The sequence below is a fragment of the Sesamum indicum genome, linkage group LG8 (genome assembly GCF_000512975.1).
Source record: "Sesamum indicum cultivar Zhongzhi No. 13 linkage group LG8, S_indicum_v1.0, whole genome shotgun sequence".
NCBI classification, from domain to species: Eukaryota; Viridiplantae; Streptophyta; class Magnoliopsida; order Lamiales; family Pedaliaceae; genus Sesamum; species Sesamum indicum.
The window spans coordinates 18,344,421-18,362,647 of NC_026152.1; the positions used below are offsets into that span (position 1 = coordinate 18,344,421).

The 18,227-nt window shown below is 35.3% G+C and overlaps 4 protein-coding genes across 5 annotated transcripts; 3 read left to right on the forward strand and 1 right to left on the reverse strand.

Annotated features, from left to right (window-relative positions):
• LOC105169256 (sulfated surface glycoprotein 185) lies at positions 3,447-4,171 on the forward strand. The gene has a single exon (XM_011089622.2). The coding sequence runs from the start codon at positions 3,557-3,559 to the stop codon at positions 3,947-3,949; it is 393 nt and encodes a 130-aa protein (XP_011087924.1). The 5' UTR covers positions 3,447-3,556; the 3' UTR covers positions 3,950-4,171.
• Positions 5,543-6,962, reverse strand: LOC105169257. Of its 2 annotated transcripts, XM_011089624.2 has the most exons (6): positions 6,693-6,962; positions 6,527-6,595; positions 6,263-6,345; positions 6,099-6,124; positions 5,860-6,036; positions 5,543-5,757 (listed from the first exon to the last, which is right to left on the reverse strand). In XM_011089624.2, exons 1-6 carry the CDS (start codon positions 6,905-6,907, stop codon positions 5,665-5,667), a joined length of 663 nt encoding a protein of 220 aa, XP_011087926.1. In that variant the 5' UTR covers positions 6,908-6,962; the 3' UTR covers positions 5,543-5,664. The 2 variants fall into 2 exon arrangements, with proteins under 2 accessions (XP_011087926.1, XP_011087925.1); XM_011089623.2 differs by lacking the exon at positions 6,099-6,124 and having other exon boundaries at positions 5,860-6,062.
• LOC105169258 (RING-H2 finger protein ATL54-like) lies at positions 10,898-12,597 on the forward strand. The gene has a single exon (XM_011089625.2). It carries the CDS (start codon positions 11,096-11,098, stop codon positions 12,338-12,340), a length of 1,245 nt encoding a protein of 414 aa, XP_011087927.2. The 5' UTR covers positions 10,898-11,095; the 3' UTR covers positions 12,341-12,597.
• On the forward strand, positions 13,845-17,796 carry LOC105169259 (protein DMR6-LIKE OXYGENASE 2-like). Its single transcript, XM_011089626.2, has 4 exons — positions 13,845-14,309; positions 14,407-14,642; positions 16,564-16,891; positions 17,416-17,796. The coding sequence occupies exons 1-4, from the start codon at positions 14,049-14,051 to the stop codon at positions 17,659-17,661; spliced, it is 1,071 nt and encodes a 356-aa protein (XP_011087928.1). The 5' UTR covers positions 13,845-14,048; the 3' UTR covers positions 17,662-17,796.

The following is an 18,227-nucleotide window of genomic DNA, read 5'->3' on the forward strand; positions in this document are numbered from 1 at the left end:
TGTTCTCATGTGCTTCTTTGTAGTTTTCCTTTGCCTCGCGTTCCTATTGTGCTTTGGCATTGGCCATACATTCGTAGCAATGATACTATCATTATTTCCTATTTAAAAAAAATATTAATTATATTTATATCCCTTTTAAAATGTGAAATTACACGATTTTTCAAAAAAGTTCTAAAATTACTTATACTCTATCAAAAAGTTTAGTATTTACACTTAATCCCATTTTATTAGAATTTGGACGAAAAATATTCATTTTTTCATAAAAATTACCTTAATTTTTAATTTTACCTTTTGTTTAACATTCTCATTTAAAAATTTGTACTTATATGGAAAAAAATATGATGATGTTAACCATGAGAATATTAAATGAGGAAAAAAAAATCAAAAGTTTTTGCAATTTGTGTTGCTAATTAAGGTTAGTGTTTTTCGTCCAAACTCTAATAGAAGAATGTAATGTGTAAACATTCAGAACTTCTTTGGAAGGAAGTTTAATTTCGCGTTTTTAGAAAGAATTTAAGTGTAATTAACCCCTAAAAAACGTTGATTCAATTAATACATACATTAATATAATTAAAAATAATAATATAAATTCATATAAAGTGAGACAAATATTCATACAAACTTTAATAACATAGGTGCGCGCGGGAATCAATGCGGCAAGATCTTGAAATCTTCTTAGAATTGATGGAAAATAGAAATTATTTCTTGGGATAAGCGTTGAATCTTCTCCGAATTGGTATCAACTTTTTGCTAAGTGTGGATTAATTAAATTATTAAGAATGAGAAAATCTGGTTTGGGACTAATTTCTCCATTGTTTGAACTTTCTCATAAATTTTCTTGAGATAATTAAAGAAACCTTCCCATGAGGTTGGTCTCATCAAAATCAAATTATACAAGTTTTTGTTAGAATTTGATCAAATTACAAGCTATCTTCCTCATGGGTTATTAAATACAGTTATTTTAGACTACATTCGTATTTATGGATTTGAAGTCACGTTTATTTTCAAATTTCAATAATAAATTCTTTTGATTTATTTGAATGGAATATTTTAAATTCAAATAATTTCCAATTTTTTAACTCCGAATTTGAAATATTTTCCAATCTTTCCCAGACCGTTCCGTCAAATCAAAATCCATCAGCCCGAGTATAAATATAGAGAGGTTTTTAGTTTCATTAATTAGACTCATATATTTTATCCAATTCCGTGTAATTATTAATTAGAATATTAACAATGTTTATATATAGTTTCCTCAACTTATTTTGAATTATTTTAAAATTTAATGGCTATATGGCCATTTTCATTAAAATATATAAAAAAAAATTATATATGTTATTGGACTAAAATCGAGATTTTTAAAAATTTCTAAGATAAAAAATAAGAAAATCCCATATCAATAAAATAAAAAAATTTAAAGTTACAAGACGAAAAATATTATTTTGCCGTTAAAAGATCTGGATAGACTCAACCAATCTCGATTGAGTTATTGTTTTCAACATATCTGGACGCACCATTTATGCTTCTTCACACGATAAATTAGTTTTAATTTGGCACAAGGAAGTGCAGACCAACCCACCCTACTACCCAAAATAGATACTCAATAATGATCTTTCTTGAGTTATGTATCCGGATGAATAACAAACCGTGTTAGATATTTGGACATTAATTAGACAGCTTAATTAGTATATAGGGGGCCTATTGATGTAATTATAAATACAGTTTATTGTTTGAAAATTTATGAATATTTCATCAAATAAACAATAATTATGTAACTCAACTACTTTATTCATACTATCTTTTTTATTAAAAAAGACATATGAAAAATATTAACATAATTCAAAATGACATATCTGCAGGTTCACCATAAAAACAGGATAGAAAACCTTACAAATGTTATAGAATTGATCGTGTTGATAGAGGAACGTTAAAATTTTCAAATAACAAAAAAAAAATATTTATAATTATATTAAATTTTGGATGATGTTATTGTAATTTACCTTTCATTTTTCCAAATTCATTGCACGTAATTCGGCACCAACGCGGTTTCCACAATTACCACTAATGACCGACCTATACTTCTTCTATAACAAACCAAAAATTGGACCACATTAATTTCCCCATCCCTCGATTTCTTCCTAAAATATTTTCCATTTCTTACCAAACCAATTAATTCATATATATATCACGTTACAAATAATTGCACTTTGTTTTAAGCCAGAAACAATAACCTAAATCATTAAATTAATTGTTACAACTTAGACGTAATTAAAGCATTTTAGAAATTAGTGTTGCTAAACTAACTTCTTTTTCTTTTTGTCTTGAAATTTCAATTTTGTCGACCAAAATCTTATTATTCTGCTGAATTAAGACCATTATATATATATATATATGCACACATATAATGAAGAATATATACTGTCATTATAAATGACTATGCGTTAAAATTTATGGTAAATTAATTTTGTATATCATATTTAAATACAATGAATACAAAAGCTAATTTTTATCAAAGTTAATTAATATTTTTTATATGAAAAATGTTTTAAGGTCGCCTATAGAAACAATCGTTTATTGCTATTGCACAGTCATGATTAATTGCTATTTGCTTTGATTTTTCTTTTTCCAAAAAAATTACTATAGTAATTAATGATAACAAAAAAAAAAAAAATTAGTGGATATAGGGTCTGAATTTTACAAATATGGATTTTTTTTAATCAGTTGCTAAATATGTAAACAAATTATGAAATCGTGTGAAGATTACAAATATGGAACATAATAATTAATTCTATTTCCATAAAATATTTGCACTTATTTAATAATTAGTGCAAATTATACGATTCTTTTAAAATTTATCATAATTATAAATACTCATTTATTATTTAAAAAATTAAAAATATCTTTCTAAAATTAACGATCGTATAACGAGGAGAATGTGCCTATTTAAAGAAATTTAAAAAGAGTGTGATAATTTATTCTAATAATTTTTATTTATGCTAAATTGCCATAATTTTGACTACCTTTGAGTAAATTCAGTACCCAAACTTGTTTTTTTTTATAATTACCAAAGATATTATACTTATATTAACAAACACCTAATCTTTTATTTTTAAAAGAAAATAATTGTTAAAATTAATCTCATTTATTACTTAGTGGAGAAGCACTAAATCAATTAGAATTAAATCAACTGGGGAAGGGGGGAGTTTTATACATACATACATACATATCACACACGTTGTTCTACAGCTATACAATAAAGCGTGTTTTCCTATACTTGGAAATTATTATTAATTGGAAATACCTCTCATCACATCTCCACCGTCCAACAATTCCCCCTTTTACACAGAAATTTCATCCAACGACGACTGTCATCAGAGGATTCCACAACTCATGCCTACTCGTAACTCTTCCTTTTTCCTATAAATACCGTATCCATACTACTCCCATCCTCGTACTCACAACCAAAGATCTTCTCTCTCTCTCTCTCTCTCTCTCTCTCTATATATATATATATATACTTCTCTCCAGCTTTTTGGGTTTCAAGTTTCCGAGTGTTACAATGGCAGTTTCAAAGGTTTTCTCGATGTTGATGGTGGCATTGCTGTTGGGATCCGCGGCTGCGCATTCGCCTTCCTCCGCACCGTCCCCGTCTCCTGTAGCCTCAGCACCCCATTCCGGTTATCTTGCACCGTCTCCTGTGTCGAAGCCGCCGAGTCACTCTCCATGGTCAAGTCCTACGCACGCTCCGGGAAAGTCCACCACTCCACCGCCCTCATCTCCTCCGGTTGCGGTCAAGTCCCCTCCTCCACCGCCGTCAGCCGCATCTCCCGCTCCTTCCGTCGCATTACCCCCGACCACCGCTCCAACGCCTTCTCCAAACGGCGCCATTCTCAACAGAGTAGGCTTCGCAGTCGTCGCCGCTGGCTTCTTCGCCGTCGCTTTGGTGGCGTGATCGGTCGGATAGTTGGCTTTCCTGCCTACTTTATTGAGTCTTTTTTCGGTTTCTTATTTCTAATATATTATCATTAACAGAGAGACACTTGAGTTTCATAGGGGGGTGTCTGATTGTTATCCCTATTAACTCCTTTGTGCGTTCGTGTGTGTGTGTGTGTCTGTAGGGGGCTGATCTATTATTTAATATTTATTTTTTCAGATCATTTGATGTGCTGAATCATTGTCACCAGTGTGTGGTTTCGTCTGTTGATTTACTATTCTTTTTTGATAGATATGTGTTTTATTTATATTGTGTTTGAATGGGTAATTTTTAATTTATAATAACATATTTATGATACTTATTAAGATATTCAATAAGCTTTTAAATTTTAATTTTGAATAAAGCTTTAAATTCATTTAATATATAATAATTTAAATTTATTATTTCAAATCCTCATGGAAATGCAATCTTAATTATCGGTTGATTTGATAATTAAGCAGTAATTACAGACAAAAAGATACAACTATAAAAGAAGAGATTAAAAAATTATAGATAAACAATAACAATGGTGATAAAACTAATCTTGTATTAAATCGTAACACTCAATTTCGTAAAATTAAAATAAAAAACACCATTTTAATTTGAGAACACACACATATGCATAGGACAAAAATCTCCGTATAATGTAGTTATTTGGAATGATTAAAATTGGTCCAAGAAGATGAAAATGTGAGTGTCCTACTTTTGACTGGTTATCTTATGTTGCCTTTATGGGCAACAAAAATTGAGGACCCGTGTCCATGATGATGGTCGAATTCCCATATTGCCAATTTCGATAATCTTTTGATGACTAATAGTCTGAATTTTAATTTAATTAAAGGTATGAGAATGAGCAGCATATGGTGAGTGTGTGTGTGTGTGTGTGTGTGTGTCCTTATCTTTTTTTCTGAAGGCTAATACTTTAATGTGTTGCAGTGAATATGAGTGGATTGAAATTGGTGTTGCAATCCAATGACTGTAGAATAATTTCATATCTATTGGCTATGGGCTTCATTTGTTAGATGATGGGCCCTTTGGATTCTGAGTTCAGCCTATTATTCTCCTTTTCCACTAGCTCCTACAATATTTCTATGGATAACTTATGGCAAATTTGGTAAAATTATAAATATTTACTCGTGTTTGAAAAAGTAAAAATATTTTTTTAAATAAAAAATAATTGTGTAGTTTTAGATGATGAGGCGGACATTAATTTTTTTTAAAAAAAATTGAACGTGGGTAAAATAAATAATTTATTGAGCATGTTCATATTTTAAAAAATTCTAGAAAATATATAAAATTATAATTTATAATTCAAAAAATATTTTGGGTGGTTCACCACACAAGAAGAATAAAAATTTAATGGAGGCATGCGGAATTAGTTTGTTGTTGGGATGTTGAATCAAATGAATATTTATAATTTTTCAAGTCATGAAAATATATTTAAAATTATGTTAAATTTTAGAAGATGTGACTGTAATTTACCCATATTCGTTATATGATTATTGATGAGTGGTTGAGATTACGTATGAAAGTTCTTATTCCAATATTTCTCCAAGAAAATAAATGCAGGTATGTAGGTAATTTACAATTTATTTGTTATTTGCTCCAAGGTGAAGAAAATATAATTAATTGGAACATTGAAGAATTACAGGTCGGTGACTCCCACCATAACTGGGGGTTCCTTCCATATCCTTCTAAGTTTTTGGGTGTTTCCCTTGCACGATCTTATCAACAATTGGCTCAACCATTCTTTCCAGCTCTTCCAAATCTTGCTTCACGTCACCAACCTGTTACCCATTAATACAATTAGAACAGCCACTGTAAAAATTGAACTTGCATAGACCATGTTTTCTCCTAGATTAATAGATCATATATATATATATATATACCTTTTCGATTATATTTTCAATGAGTTGGGCATCATGGGAAGCTACGTTGGATACATGTTCCATCACCTGAGCTGCTTCCTTGAGTTTACTCTTGTCTGGAAGCTGATTTGCCACCTCCGTCAGCGCCTTGTCCGCGGTGGTCGCCACCTTTTCCACCACTTGTGCCACTGCCTCCACCTCCTCCGCCACCTCTGCCGCCTCTCCTGGCATTCAAATTCAAATTCAAGGACTTTCTAGACCTCCTCCGCCACTTTTGCCGCCTCTCCTGGCATTCAAATTCAAATTCAAGACTTTCTACGCACAACATGCATGTATTATATGAAATGCCAAATGGAACTTTCATTCACAATAAGATTCCATCTATTACATTATGATACGGATGACAAACTATCTTCTTTATTACCTTCCAATGTCAGCAAGTAGTCCCATTTGTTCTTCCAAAATGGCATCAGCAATGATACAACAGACCCCAAAAGCCATTTCACCCTGAGCAAAACAACATCATTTTTATTAATTCCGACAATGATGTCATAATTTTTGACAAATCAATGATATTTCCAATACCAATTAATTGTCTGTTAACGTTGTTTATATAATTATATATATGCTATTCATCAGAAACTACTAGGTCAGATATTTGCTTTATTGTGCAAGAATCAATGTGTACCAATTAGAGAAGCCAAATTTGGGAGGAGCTGGTAATGGTGGTTGATCACTACTACTTTCATCCTTTTCCCTTCAAGAATTACAATTAAAACAAAGTGAGTATATAGTATTAAAAATAAAAGAAAAACCTCAATAATGCACTAATTATATGCATGAAATAGACCTACATTCCCAACTGGGGTTGGCTATACGCCCTGGAGTCTGCGCTTATGAACCTTAGCCCTTGATCCGCAGAACCTTCACCTCCCGGCTTATACGGTGGCAGATCGCGGTGGTGGAACTGGCGGCACCGCCACGAGCTGCCACTCATACCTCTGTAGCGGTACAGCAGCTTGACCAAAGTTTGGAATTTGTACCAGGATGATGGGTTTCTTGCAGCCATGCGCTGAACAAGTATTATTTCGTTCTCCGATTTTCAAAAGTCTGTTCCATGTACGTAGTGGTTTTATAACAAGTAGCAAGAAGTTTTGACACACACGTCTGAGGATGACTGAAGCCAATTCTACCTTTGCAATTACGCTAATAAAACGTTTGCATTGCTAGAATGAGCTGATGAAATGCCTGTAGAGGACCCTAACACGGCAAGAAATGATGTGGCGGAGTCTAATTGGTCACACTTTAAGCCAAAGATTATGGTTTATTTGGCCTAACGAAAAAGCTAGAAGAAGTCACCTGTTTCTTGCAAGTTTAAGCTTCAAAATGTGCCGCCTTCTTTCTTTTATTCACTTTTGTTTTATGAATTTCGGTGGAGGTTTAATTGCGGATTGAATTTTCTGTTGTAAATTATATTTCATGATTCATCTTTTACTTTATTTAATGTACACACTCATATGTCTAAGAGGACATCATATTTGATTTAGAAAAAGAGTTTATGTTGGAAGTAAACCCCTTCACTAGAGAATCCAGCAAAAAAGATTCCTAACTTAACTATTACAAGGAATCGTGAGTTATAAAACCCCAAATATTACAAACTAATATACAGAAATATAAACAGATTTTAAACAAAAAATATATATTTTACAAATCTAATAAATAATATAACAAAAACAAAAAAAGGGGGGTTTGGCTCAGAGAGCCAGATCCGAAGAGAAAAAGCCGACGGCCACAAAGACGGGCAACTTCTCACGGTTGCTTAGTATCCAAACAACGACAATAAAAAAACCCAGGCCACACAGACTCACTTGAAACCACAAAAGTTTTCCACACAAAAAATGATTCACAAAGAACGTTTCAAACGGAGCAGAAGAAGGAGAATGATAAAGAGATTTCTAAATGGTTACTCAAAGACCAGAAGCCATGGGAGGCTTTTACAGAGGCACAAAATTGAAGACAAAGGGAGAGAGAGGCTGCGGATATGAAAATCGATGGAGAAGAGAAGTCAGAGAGAGAGAGAGAGGAGAAGTCAAAGACAGAGAGAATAGGCCAGAGAGAAATGTTGTGGAAGAAATGAGGAGACAGAATGAATTAGAATTAGGATTTTAAGGTATAAGTATAATACAAGTGGGTCGGATCTGTGGGTTGGGTGTGGAGAGTGGGATGAGCCTTCCAAGTGTGAGGCTTTGCAGCAATGGGCTGGGCCTACCAATAAGGTTATGAGTCATTTTGCTCAATATTTTATAACGTAGTATATGTGTATATTGAATGAAATAGGAGATGGAATCCAATTTACAGTAAAAAAATTCACTCTTCTTTAAACATTCTATAATAATTAGACTCTTGGAAGGAGTTTTGGGTGAACTAAATGGATTTAACTTTTAAGAACAAGTTTGGGTTTTAAGTTTATGAGCATTATTAATGTACTTTGAGTTGATATAAAGCTATGATGAACTTAATGCAAACTATATAGGCCTTTATTTAGTCTGACTGAGTTTGAAATCATCTTTAATTTGACCCAATTTTTATTTATTTTGTTTTCAACTGGCCCATGATTCGAGTAGGCGGGTCGACATTAATTGGGATTTTGGTGTGATTAACATTCGAGCCAAATGGCTTGAATTTTGTTCCTCATATTTAGCTTTGGCCAATTTCCTCTTATTTACACCTCTTAATTGATCAAATAACCAGGCATACCAAAGTGCAGAACTTATGACATGTCAGTAGCTTTTTGTCTAAAATGATGCATCATTAATCAGTGTTCTTTTTCCTGTCTTCCATTGTTGTTGGGTAAGCGGACCGCCTCTCTTACATCAAACGGCGAGTCTCCGACTGAGAAGGTTTCACCGCTTAGGCGCAAAATTTCGGATATACATTATAAAAGTAAAAGAAGAAAATTGATTTTACTGTTGAAAGTTCTGCTTGTACTTATTAAATTCTGCTCGTACTTATCATTTTGTTCTCAGTATTTGTGTTTTTATTAATATTCCAGTATTTAATTTTTGTTGAGTCTGTTGCCAACTAGAGTTCAAAGTGAGTTAGTTTTCTTTTTTAGCTAAAACTAGTTTTCTTTTTTAGCTAGAATTCTATTCTTTATATATAGTTTCACACTTCTGTAATTTTAGAACGAGAGAGTTTAGATAAATAAAGTACTTGAGTTTTTATATGAATAAAGCCTAATTTTTCTTTTTCTAATTTATTGCCATGAATATACTCTATTCCCCCCACTTGAAATTTTAACATTGACGAGCTATCTTCTCTGGGTTTAGGGGCAGAGTAGGGTAGGTAAAGGTGGTGCTTGAAGCTGATCATGGTAAGTGTTTTTTTAAACGGTAATTACATACCTGATTATATCAATATCTCAATATTATCAAACAATACATAAATTTAATTAATAAATCAATACAATTAAAAAATAAATAAGTAATAATAATTCACAATAAAGTGAAACAATTAACCACACATCTGGTGAGACTTAGACCCATAACCTTGAATTTATTTATGGTACCTCACCTTTAAATACTAGACTAGACATTATTGGTGGTTCATGAAAAGTTCTGATCCTGTCAAAACAAGGAGGTCTAAATATAAGACAATATGAGATGAATTTTGAGTCGATACTAGGAGTTGGCGGGGGCCAAACCTTCTCCAAACCTTCCCAGATTTCAAGTTTAACAATTTGCTATGAAAAAATATTTATAGTTCGAGTTTTGAAGGAATACAATCTGTTTAGTTGAAAGAATCGGACAACCAAAGCTTAGGTAGGCTTTTCCATCAAGTGCTAACTCTTGTAATTGATTGAGCTCAAGTGCTACAACAAAATGTCGTTCTTGACAACAACATTCTCGAGTTTTTATATCCTTAAAACGTGCGAACCACAATAATCAAAATAAAGTGAAAATAAATAATCGACAAATTATACATCAGCAAGTGATGGACCTTCATTATTGTCACTTAATTGATAAATTTTTCTATGCAGAATTCTGCTAATGACAATCATTAGCACCAATATGAAATATGCCCGATATTTGATAATAGCTCAAAATCTGTAGTGCTTTAATTATTTTTAATCTTGTTTTTCATCAAACAAATATAAATAAACAAGGTTCATTATAAAACATATTCATCTCACTAGACTACTTTTACAACCCATACGAAAAAAAAAAAAATGGTCACAACTCATATTTGTTAATTAAAAAAATTAAAAAACAGTAATTCCACAGTTACTGATCTGAATGGTATCAAATTAATATATTTTTTAAAAATTATATTTCATTATTAATACAAGTTGATTTGCAGCTCATTGTAGAAGACTTTGATTTATGATCCTCATCTTCATTTTGAGATCCTGGTTTTGGTCCCACTCCCCAGGAAAACCAATCCAAGGAAAATCACAACTGTAGAGGAACCAAAGCCGTGAGTCTAGTACGAACTTCTTGTCCAATTGGTCGTGTATGAAACCTTTCCTAACAAAACCAATGAATGTGTGAAAACAAACATGGTTTCTTCTTGTTGACCAAACCACACCTGCCCTCGGGCCCCGACCTTAACTACAGCCATTCATTAAAAATTCGTACTCGTCCTGGAACTTAATATATTTCTCACCAATATTTGTCTTCCTATTATTACTACAATTAATGTTGCTACAGAATTCGCCAAATCCAAATGTTCCGTGAGGGTTCAGTGTGTTTGATCCACACGGGAAAAAGAATTCCTACCCATTTCAACACCAGGGTGTACGTTTCTAAGATGTTATTAATTAACAAACGCTGGTAATAAATAATTAGTTTTCGTCTTACGAAGCAAATATTTTCTGGATGATAAAAATGAAAGAAAGAACCAAAACAAGAAAGTAATGTGTTGCAGTTACGAATTAAACTTCAAGCTGATGTAAAATCATTTTCTTGATAGTGACTGGAGTTTTAGGTTCTATCTATTATTCAACACCAACCACGACCAAATTATGGCCGGGCCGGGTTGTGGAGGCCCAGTCCTAGCCCGAAACTGTCAGCCGCCAAGGATTTTAAGACCTCACATACAAGTCAACAGGAAAATTTGCAAAGGAGGAAAAAAACATCCAACCCTCGGCGCCTCTTCATTATCGTCAAGAAGAATTGGCTGGTTCTTCCACAATAAAGAAAACCTGAATGAGTCTCTCTATCTCTCTCTGCAAGAAAACCAATTTCACTCTCTTCTGATGGCCTTTCATCACAGAAAGCTGCTGAATGAATCTGTGTTCGATACAGTTATAGATAAATTTTGTCAACCATATTGTGATGGCATAACGAAGCCCGAAGGCGTCTGCCCGGTTACGTGTATAGATTTGTGCTTTCCTGCTTGTAGCATGCCGCTCTTGCAAATCCCACCACCGCCTCCTCCTGTTCCTCCTCCGCCTCCGCCTCCGTCGCCTCCCTTCAGCGAGAGTCCACTGGGCAAATCTCAGATGCTTTCTCTTCCCCTGACCATCTCCCTTGCCGTCCTAGCCACCGCTTTTTTTTTCTTTACTTGCTACACCATCTACAAGTTCTATTCCAACTGGTACGGTTCGAGGAGGAGGCCCCCACGACGGGGCCAGCCCGGAGAAGAACAGGGTCGTGATGATTTTCTTGATGAAGATCACGGGCCCGTGATTGACCACCCAATTTGGTACATAAGAACCATCGGGCTTCAGCCATCAGTCATCAGCGCCATCACAGTGGTTAATTACAAGAAGGGAGATGGGCTTATCGAAGGCAGGGATTGCTCAATTTGTTTGAATGAATTTCAAGATGATGAGACTCTTAGGTTGTTGCCTAAGTGCAATCACGCTTTTCACATACCCTGTATTGATACTTGGCTCAGATCACACACCAACTGCCCCATGTGTCGGGCCGGAATTGTGAACAACGCAGCAGCGCTGCCGTCAGAAGAGCTTGTTGTTCAGAATTCGGGCCTGGTGGAGGAAGCCGGAGTGCGAGTATCAGGGAGTGACAGGGAAATCAGAAGGGATCAAGAAAATGAGGCTTCTGAGTTGAGAATTGGGATTGAAGACCACGGTAGTGCATCTCTTGCTGAAACCGGGCTCAAGATGAACGAAAATCTTGGAGAAGACGAAGGTAACAGAGATAGACAAGGCTTAGATGGGGTACAACCTATGAGAAGATCAGTGTCGGTGGATTCTTTATCTGCATCTATGATCAGTGCTGCCGTAGCCAATGCTTTTTCAGGACAACCCAACAGCAATTCAGGTAAGCAAATCGTTGAACTGAAAGAGCCAACTGTCGGAGTAATTGCAAAGAGAGCTGGATTCAATCAAAGCTTGTTAAGATTAGTCGGGAGCCCTTCTATTGGAAGGTCCACGCAAACAGGGGATTCTTCTTTGAAGAGATCACTTTCATGTAGCGCAAAGTTGCTTCTATCAAGGGATAGCAGCAGGCATCGAAACTCAGTTGTTCCTGAGTAATCTTCAGGTACATACAACCTTGATTTCTGGAGAACTCTCAACAAGATGAGTTTTTCAGGCCCGAATAAATAGCGTAAAGATAAGTGTGTAAGAGAATTGGGAATGCCTAATTGAAGAATAGGCCTCTTCCGAGATTATCTGAGTGTCATAGGTGAAGTTGCCTGGTGATCAATCAGCAAGAAAATGTAAGTAAAAGTTTTGGAATTGTTCTTATAAAATGGCAAAAAGAGGAATCTTTGTGTATGATTTTCACAGTATTTGATTCGCAAACCGGGCTGTATCTGTTGGCGACTATACTCACATTATTTTCTTAACAGACATTATGGGATCACCAGAAACAGCAAAACATGAACATGTGCTTGTTCCTCTGCCTTGTCCTAAACTTTACATATTATCATCCTTTTCAGCAATCACACACGTTTTGAATTGGATTCTTATAATCAACACATTGACAGACGGGAAAATTAACATTGCAGGATCTGATAATTCTTTTGCCTCCATTGCAAGAACAAGAACAGATAGGAGTTTAATTATAACTTCAGTTGAGTTACTAAAAACCTTTTTAGAGCAGATTCCTTGTCCGAAGGCAGAAAAAAACCCATTGGTTCCAAGTCGTGTCAAGTCTGTCTGTTATCGCAAAACTGTTATTTGTGTTCTCGGCTTGCACAATATAGCTGAAAAGATCCAATCCGCAGTCCAAGTTCAAGGTTGAGACAATGTTTTGAACGATGATCAGCGTAATCCCCCATGGATTCTTGAGCAAAATATGGCAGGATCCTTTGGTTTTGTTCAAAGAGATTAATATAATTTTCTGGACAGCTGAAAATCCTACTTCCTTGTTTTCTGCTTCCAGTAATTGACAACAGAATTATGCACATAGATCAAGAACCTAATTTTTTTTTTATTTATTTATAATAGGATTTCAATTAGTGAAACCTGGAAATGCTTTTTCTTGTGATCATACCAAGTTTTCCCTCTCATAACTGAAATTTTTTTAGGATTTTCTCCAGATAAATATAATTTTAGCCCTCAAATATAGACATACTTATGCCATTTTTGTTCTCAAATAATTTGAGACTGCAATTTTGGTTCTCAGAATTTTTGTTTTTTTGGCATTTTTAATCCTTCTACTAATAAAATCGTTAACTAATGTAAGATGTGTAGATATTTAGCGGAGTTGCAGTTCTTGATTCTTTCTAAGATTTTGACTCATAAATTATAGGTTTCCTTGTGATATTGAAAATGAGTAAATTGGCCCTTATAAAAATAAATAAATAACAATTTTTATCCTGTGCTTATTAAAACGAAGCAATTTACTTTCTTAGACAGGAAAATAATTACTTCATTTTAAAAGATACAGATGATAAAATTGATATCTTTTTGTTTGTAGGGAGGTAATTTATTGCATTTTGTCCTAATAAACCTATAGGATGATGATGACTTTCTAACTATTGCTGAAATAAAAGCATGAAATTATTTATTGGAGTGAATGCTTAACTTCACTTACTAATTTTAATATGCTTGCAAATGGGAATCGTAGATGACGACAATTACTGAGGTTTCATGAAATTAGATAAGTGGAATCCACCGACTGATCAGCTTCAATCTATTGCAGATACGTTCAACTCCTGTCGTATACCTACACCCCACATTCATTCAAGAATAGATAATCTCTCTCTCTCTCTCTCTCACACACACACACACGAAGATGGCAGAAACATCTCCTCAGCTCGGTCAGCACTCAGCCGCAAGCATTACATGCGTGAAAAAGCTTGCCGAATCACCTGATCTCGACTCCATCCCTTCGTACTATGCCTACTACACCAATCCCGCTGAAACCATGGCTTCAGACCCCCATGACTCAATCCCCATCATCGATCTCTCGCTTCTCTCCTCCGACAACCCCGACCATAGGTCCAAAGCCATCCACGACCTCGACAAAGCATGCGAAGAATGGGGTTTCTTCATGGTAATCTATCATCATCAGGAATACATAATTATAACACCAAAGTTGTCAAATTCCCAAAACTAAACATCATATTTCCTTTCCCTGTTACTATATATAGGTCGTCAATCATGGGATACCAGAACAGCTGATGAGGGATGTGATTGATGTTACTAACGAATTCTTCAATCTGCCGGAGGAAGAAAAGCCAGAATTCCAGCCTGAAAACGTCTTGGAACCAATCAGATACGGAACCAGCTTCAATACTGCGAAAGAGAAGGTGTTCTGGTGGAGAGATTTCTTGAAGGTTTGTGTTCATCCTGAGTTTCACTGTCCTCATAAACCTCAATCTCTCAAGTAAGTTCACAACTATGAAAATTCTTACATATTTTCTCATTATTAGTGATTTTTTACGGGTTTTCCGATCAAATAAATCAATTTTCTCGTTCAAAATCCCTTACGTAAATGACTCAGCAAGGTTAATAGATAAGCTATTTATTCTTCAGGTTGGATAATTACAGTTTTTCTCTTCATCTATTTAATTCCACCATATTTTGCTTCATCCACTGATTTCCAATCGACAAGTTACATATTTCTTCCGGCATCTTCTTCTGCTTGTGGTTTTCTTGATTCTATCCGTTTCTGGTATAATAATAATTCATTGCATTTAATAATTAATAATATTGCAATGGTTTGATATGTCCTTTCACGTTAACAATGACAACATTAATGCACTGGTAAGAACAAAAGGCCAGGTAAGGTCCACAAAAATCGTCAATTGTTGCTAAATTTCGATCCTCCATTATGAATAATTATTGGGGTTGTTTATTTTTATGCGTGGGATAAATGGTTGTCATGGTTCAACAGAATAAATTAATAATTTTTATTGAGTGTTACCCAATTAAATAATATGTGAGATGAAATCGGAATTACACTATATACCCTAAGATCAAGGGCAAAAGATAATTTTTGTCCCATAACTATAGGCCATTTTTGTTTTAGTCCCGTAAGTATCTAGGGTTTCAATTTGATCCCGTAAAATTGAAAAATTCGCAATTTCAGTCCAAATTTCGCCGGAAAATTTTGTGGGTCGCCGGAAAAAGTCACATGCGATGCATGTGACTTTTAAAATTGGGGGCTCGATCCTGATTGGCTGGGGAAGCTGATGTGGGGCATATGTGGAAATTAAAAAAAAAAAAAACGACTGACGTGGATTAAAAATCGCCCGCCAGTCGCCGCCACCTTCTCTCTTCAATTCCGCCGCCGTTACTTGGAATTTCTGGCCACCACATATACCATTCAATTCCCCATATCAAGGAGAACAAAACCCCTCAACCAATTTTGAGATCCCACCACGACAGCGACTGGGCTTTGAAATTGACCGCCGCGGACAATTCCTGTCGATTCGCCGGCGACAGGATCGCGGATTGGTACCATTGGATTCGTCTCCTCACTGCGGTTTTAATGGGACTAGTCTCATCCATTTTCATCAACTAGGTGCAAAGATCCATCGTTTTGAAGATCTCGGTCGTCGTCCGCTTTGACTGGACCTTCCGCCGGCGTATTCTCCTTCGTCTGAACGAACCACCTACTCGGAATACCATCGTTGAACGCCTCTCGTTCTGGCGAATCTTTTGAGACCAGTCCCATCAATTTTGGTCACCTCTGTGCAAAGATTTGACGAAAGCCATCCTCCGCCTTTGCTGACTGTCGCGAACTCGATTTTCGTCTTTTTTTTTTTTTAATTTCCACGTATGCGCCACATATGCGCCACATCAGCTTCTTCAGCCAATCAAGATCTAGCCCCCAATTTTAAAAGTCACATGCATCGCATGTGACTTTTTCCAGCAACCCACAAAATTTTCCGACGAAATTTGGACTGAAATTGCGAATTTTTCAGTTTTACGGGACCAAATTGAAACCCTAGATACTTACGGGACTAAAACAAAAATGACCTATAGTTGTGGGACGAAAATTGTCTTTTGCCCTAAAATCAAATAAGTAATTATCGATCTTCATCCAATGTTCGTACTTGACCTTATGAATGACTAGCGAAGTGCTATTTTTTATAGTAAATTATGAATAAGGGTGAATTGGAAGCTCAATCCATCCTTATCCGACATTATAAACAACCCTAACATGATATGATATATGAAACAACAAATTGCGGCAAACCCAAACCGTGACATGTTTCCCATAAGCCTGACTACTAAGAAAAATATATATAGCAGCACTAAACAAAGTCAAATATTATTTTGGGTAATTCAAATGAATGCAGAGAGGTGGTGATGGAATACTGCAAAAAAAGTCGACAAGTGGTGAGGAAATTGTTGAAAGGTGTTTCAGAAAGCCTGGGGATTGAAGAGAGCGAAATGGAGAAGTGTTTAGGGTTGGACTCTAGTTTACAGATATTCGCTGCGAACTTGTACCCACGTTGTCCAAATCCTGATGTCGCAGTGGGCGTAGCACCACATTCCGACCATGGACTTTTCACACTTCTCATACAGAATCAGGTTGCTGGCCTGCACATACAACATAAGGGCAAGTGGGTTCATGTCAATCCCCTTCCCAACTCTATTTTGGTTAATACTGCTGATCATCTCGAGGTAAATTCATTTTTTGTTTCTCCAGATTATGTAAGTTTAATATTTTAGTAAATTACATAAACGTTTCAGACTGAAGATTGAATATAGTATTGAAGAAAAGAAAATTAAATCTTCGAAAACTCTGTTTTGATAATTCTGCAATCAAATTTTATATTAGATGTTTGGTCTTTTTAAAAAAATAATCTTTTTATTTGTACTATCTATACCTTTATATAATTGAAAAGCATTATTTTGGTGTCTTCAATATTTATGGTATGTCATTTTTTAATTATTTTTCTCTCTCTTCAACTTTTCAATCTCCTCTCTTCTCAACCTCCCCATTCTTTTTCCTCCTCAGAATCTTTTCCCAATAATTTTCATAAGTTAAAATTAATTATTTATTTTACTTTTTCTCTACATTTAATTAAATAAATATTATTTAAACACGTTAAATGTGCTTCATTTATTAACAAAAATATATATGACTACAACATGTGTAGCGTAATCTTTTCAGAAAAAATCGATGATTTTTCTTTTGCCCCCAGATATTTAGCAACGGAAAGTACAAGAGTGTATTGCACAGAGCAGTGGTGAATAACATGAAGGCAAGGATTTCCATTGCCGTGGCCAACGGCCCATCAGCCGACACAGTTGTCTCCCCTGCACCACATCTTCTCAAAACCCAAGGCTGTAGGCCTGCATATGTTCCGATGAAGTACAAGGATTACCTGTTGACTCAACAGGGCAGCCAACTCAATGGGAAATCTATTTTGAGACGAGTTCAGATCTAAGACTAGTGCATTTCTCTTCCATCATGTCCCAGGGAATCGGTCGTGTATTTTGCTGTATAAATACTGATGTAACTGTATAGTATGTTTGGTTTCGTTTATACACATCGATGAAGATCAGTGTGGTCTTTAGAAAAATTCTTATCCAAACAAGTTTTAACCGAACCAAATAAATTACGCAAGTGTGATTCACTTGCTATGTGATTGCCACTTTTCTTAAATTGTATGTTGGGAAAATTTGGCCCAAACCAAAGGTGAAGGGCCCTCACTTCGGACGGCCAAATCACACTTGGCCCAGTGGGCCATTTACTCTCTTGACCCGACCCACTAAAGGTTCGACCCATTGATCCTACATACTTATACCTAATCCCGGTCTAACCCTAACTCATTTCTGCCTCTTCCTTCTCCCTCCCGAACCCCTGCTCTCTCTCGTCTCTTCGGGTTCTTCCCATAACCCCTGGAGTCCTGTGTAACCTCCCCTTCCCAACAATGGCCGTTACCCGGCCATTAATAGACAGCCCTTTTATATGGCTGGTCTGTTCTGGTTCGTGGGGATAAGCCGAATACCG

Excerpts from the sequence above, each read along its gene's own strand:
- LOC105169256 (XM_011089622.2), top strand. The coding sequence starts at position 3,557 with ATGGCAGTTTCAAAGGTTTTCTCGATGTTGATGGTGGCATTGCTGTTG.
- LOC105169257 (XM_011089623.2), bottom strand. The coding sequence starts at position 6,907 with ATGGCTGCAAGAAACCCATCATCCTGGTACAAATTCCAAACTTTGGTC. Across the intron at positions 6,346-6,526 it reads AAATTTGGCTTCTCTAATTG|GGTGAAATGGCTTTTGGGGT; the intron begins GTACACATTGAT and ends TGTTTTGCTCAG. Across the intron at positions 5,758-5,859 it reads TTGAAAATATAATCGAAAAG|GTTGGTGACGTGAAGCAAGA; the intron begins GTATATATATAT and ends AATGGGTAACAG.
- LOC105169258 (XM_011089625.2), top strand. The coding sequence starts at position 11,096 with ATGGCCTTTCATCACAGAAAGCTGCTGAATGAATCTGTGTTCGATACA.
- LOC105169259 (XM_011089626.2), top strand. The coding sequence starts at position 14,049 with ATGGCAGAAACATCTCCTCAGCTCGGTCAGCACTCAGCCGCAAGCATT. Across the intron at positions 14,310-14,406 it reads AAGAATGGGGTTTCTTCATG|GTCGTCAATCATGGGATACC; the intron begins GTAATCTATCAT and ends TACTATATATAG. Across the intron at positions 16,892-17,415 it reads ATACTGCTGATCATCTCGAG|ATATTTAGCAACGGAAAGTA; the intron begins GTAAATTCATTT and ends TTTTGCCCCCAG.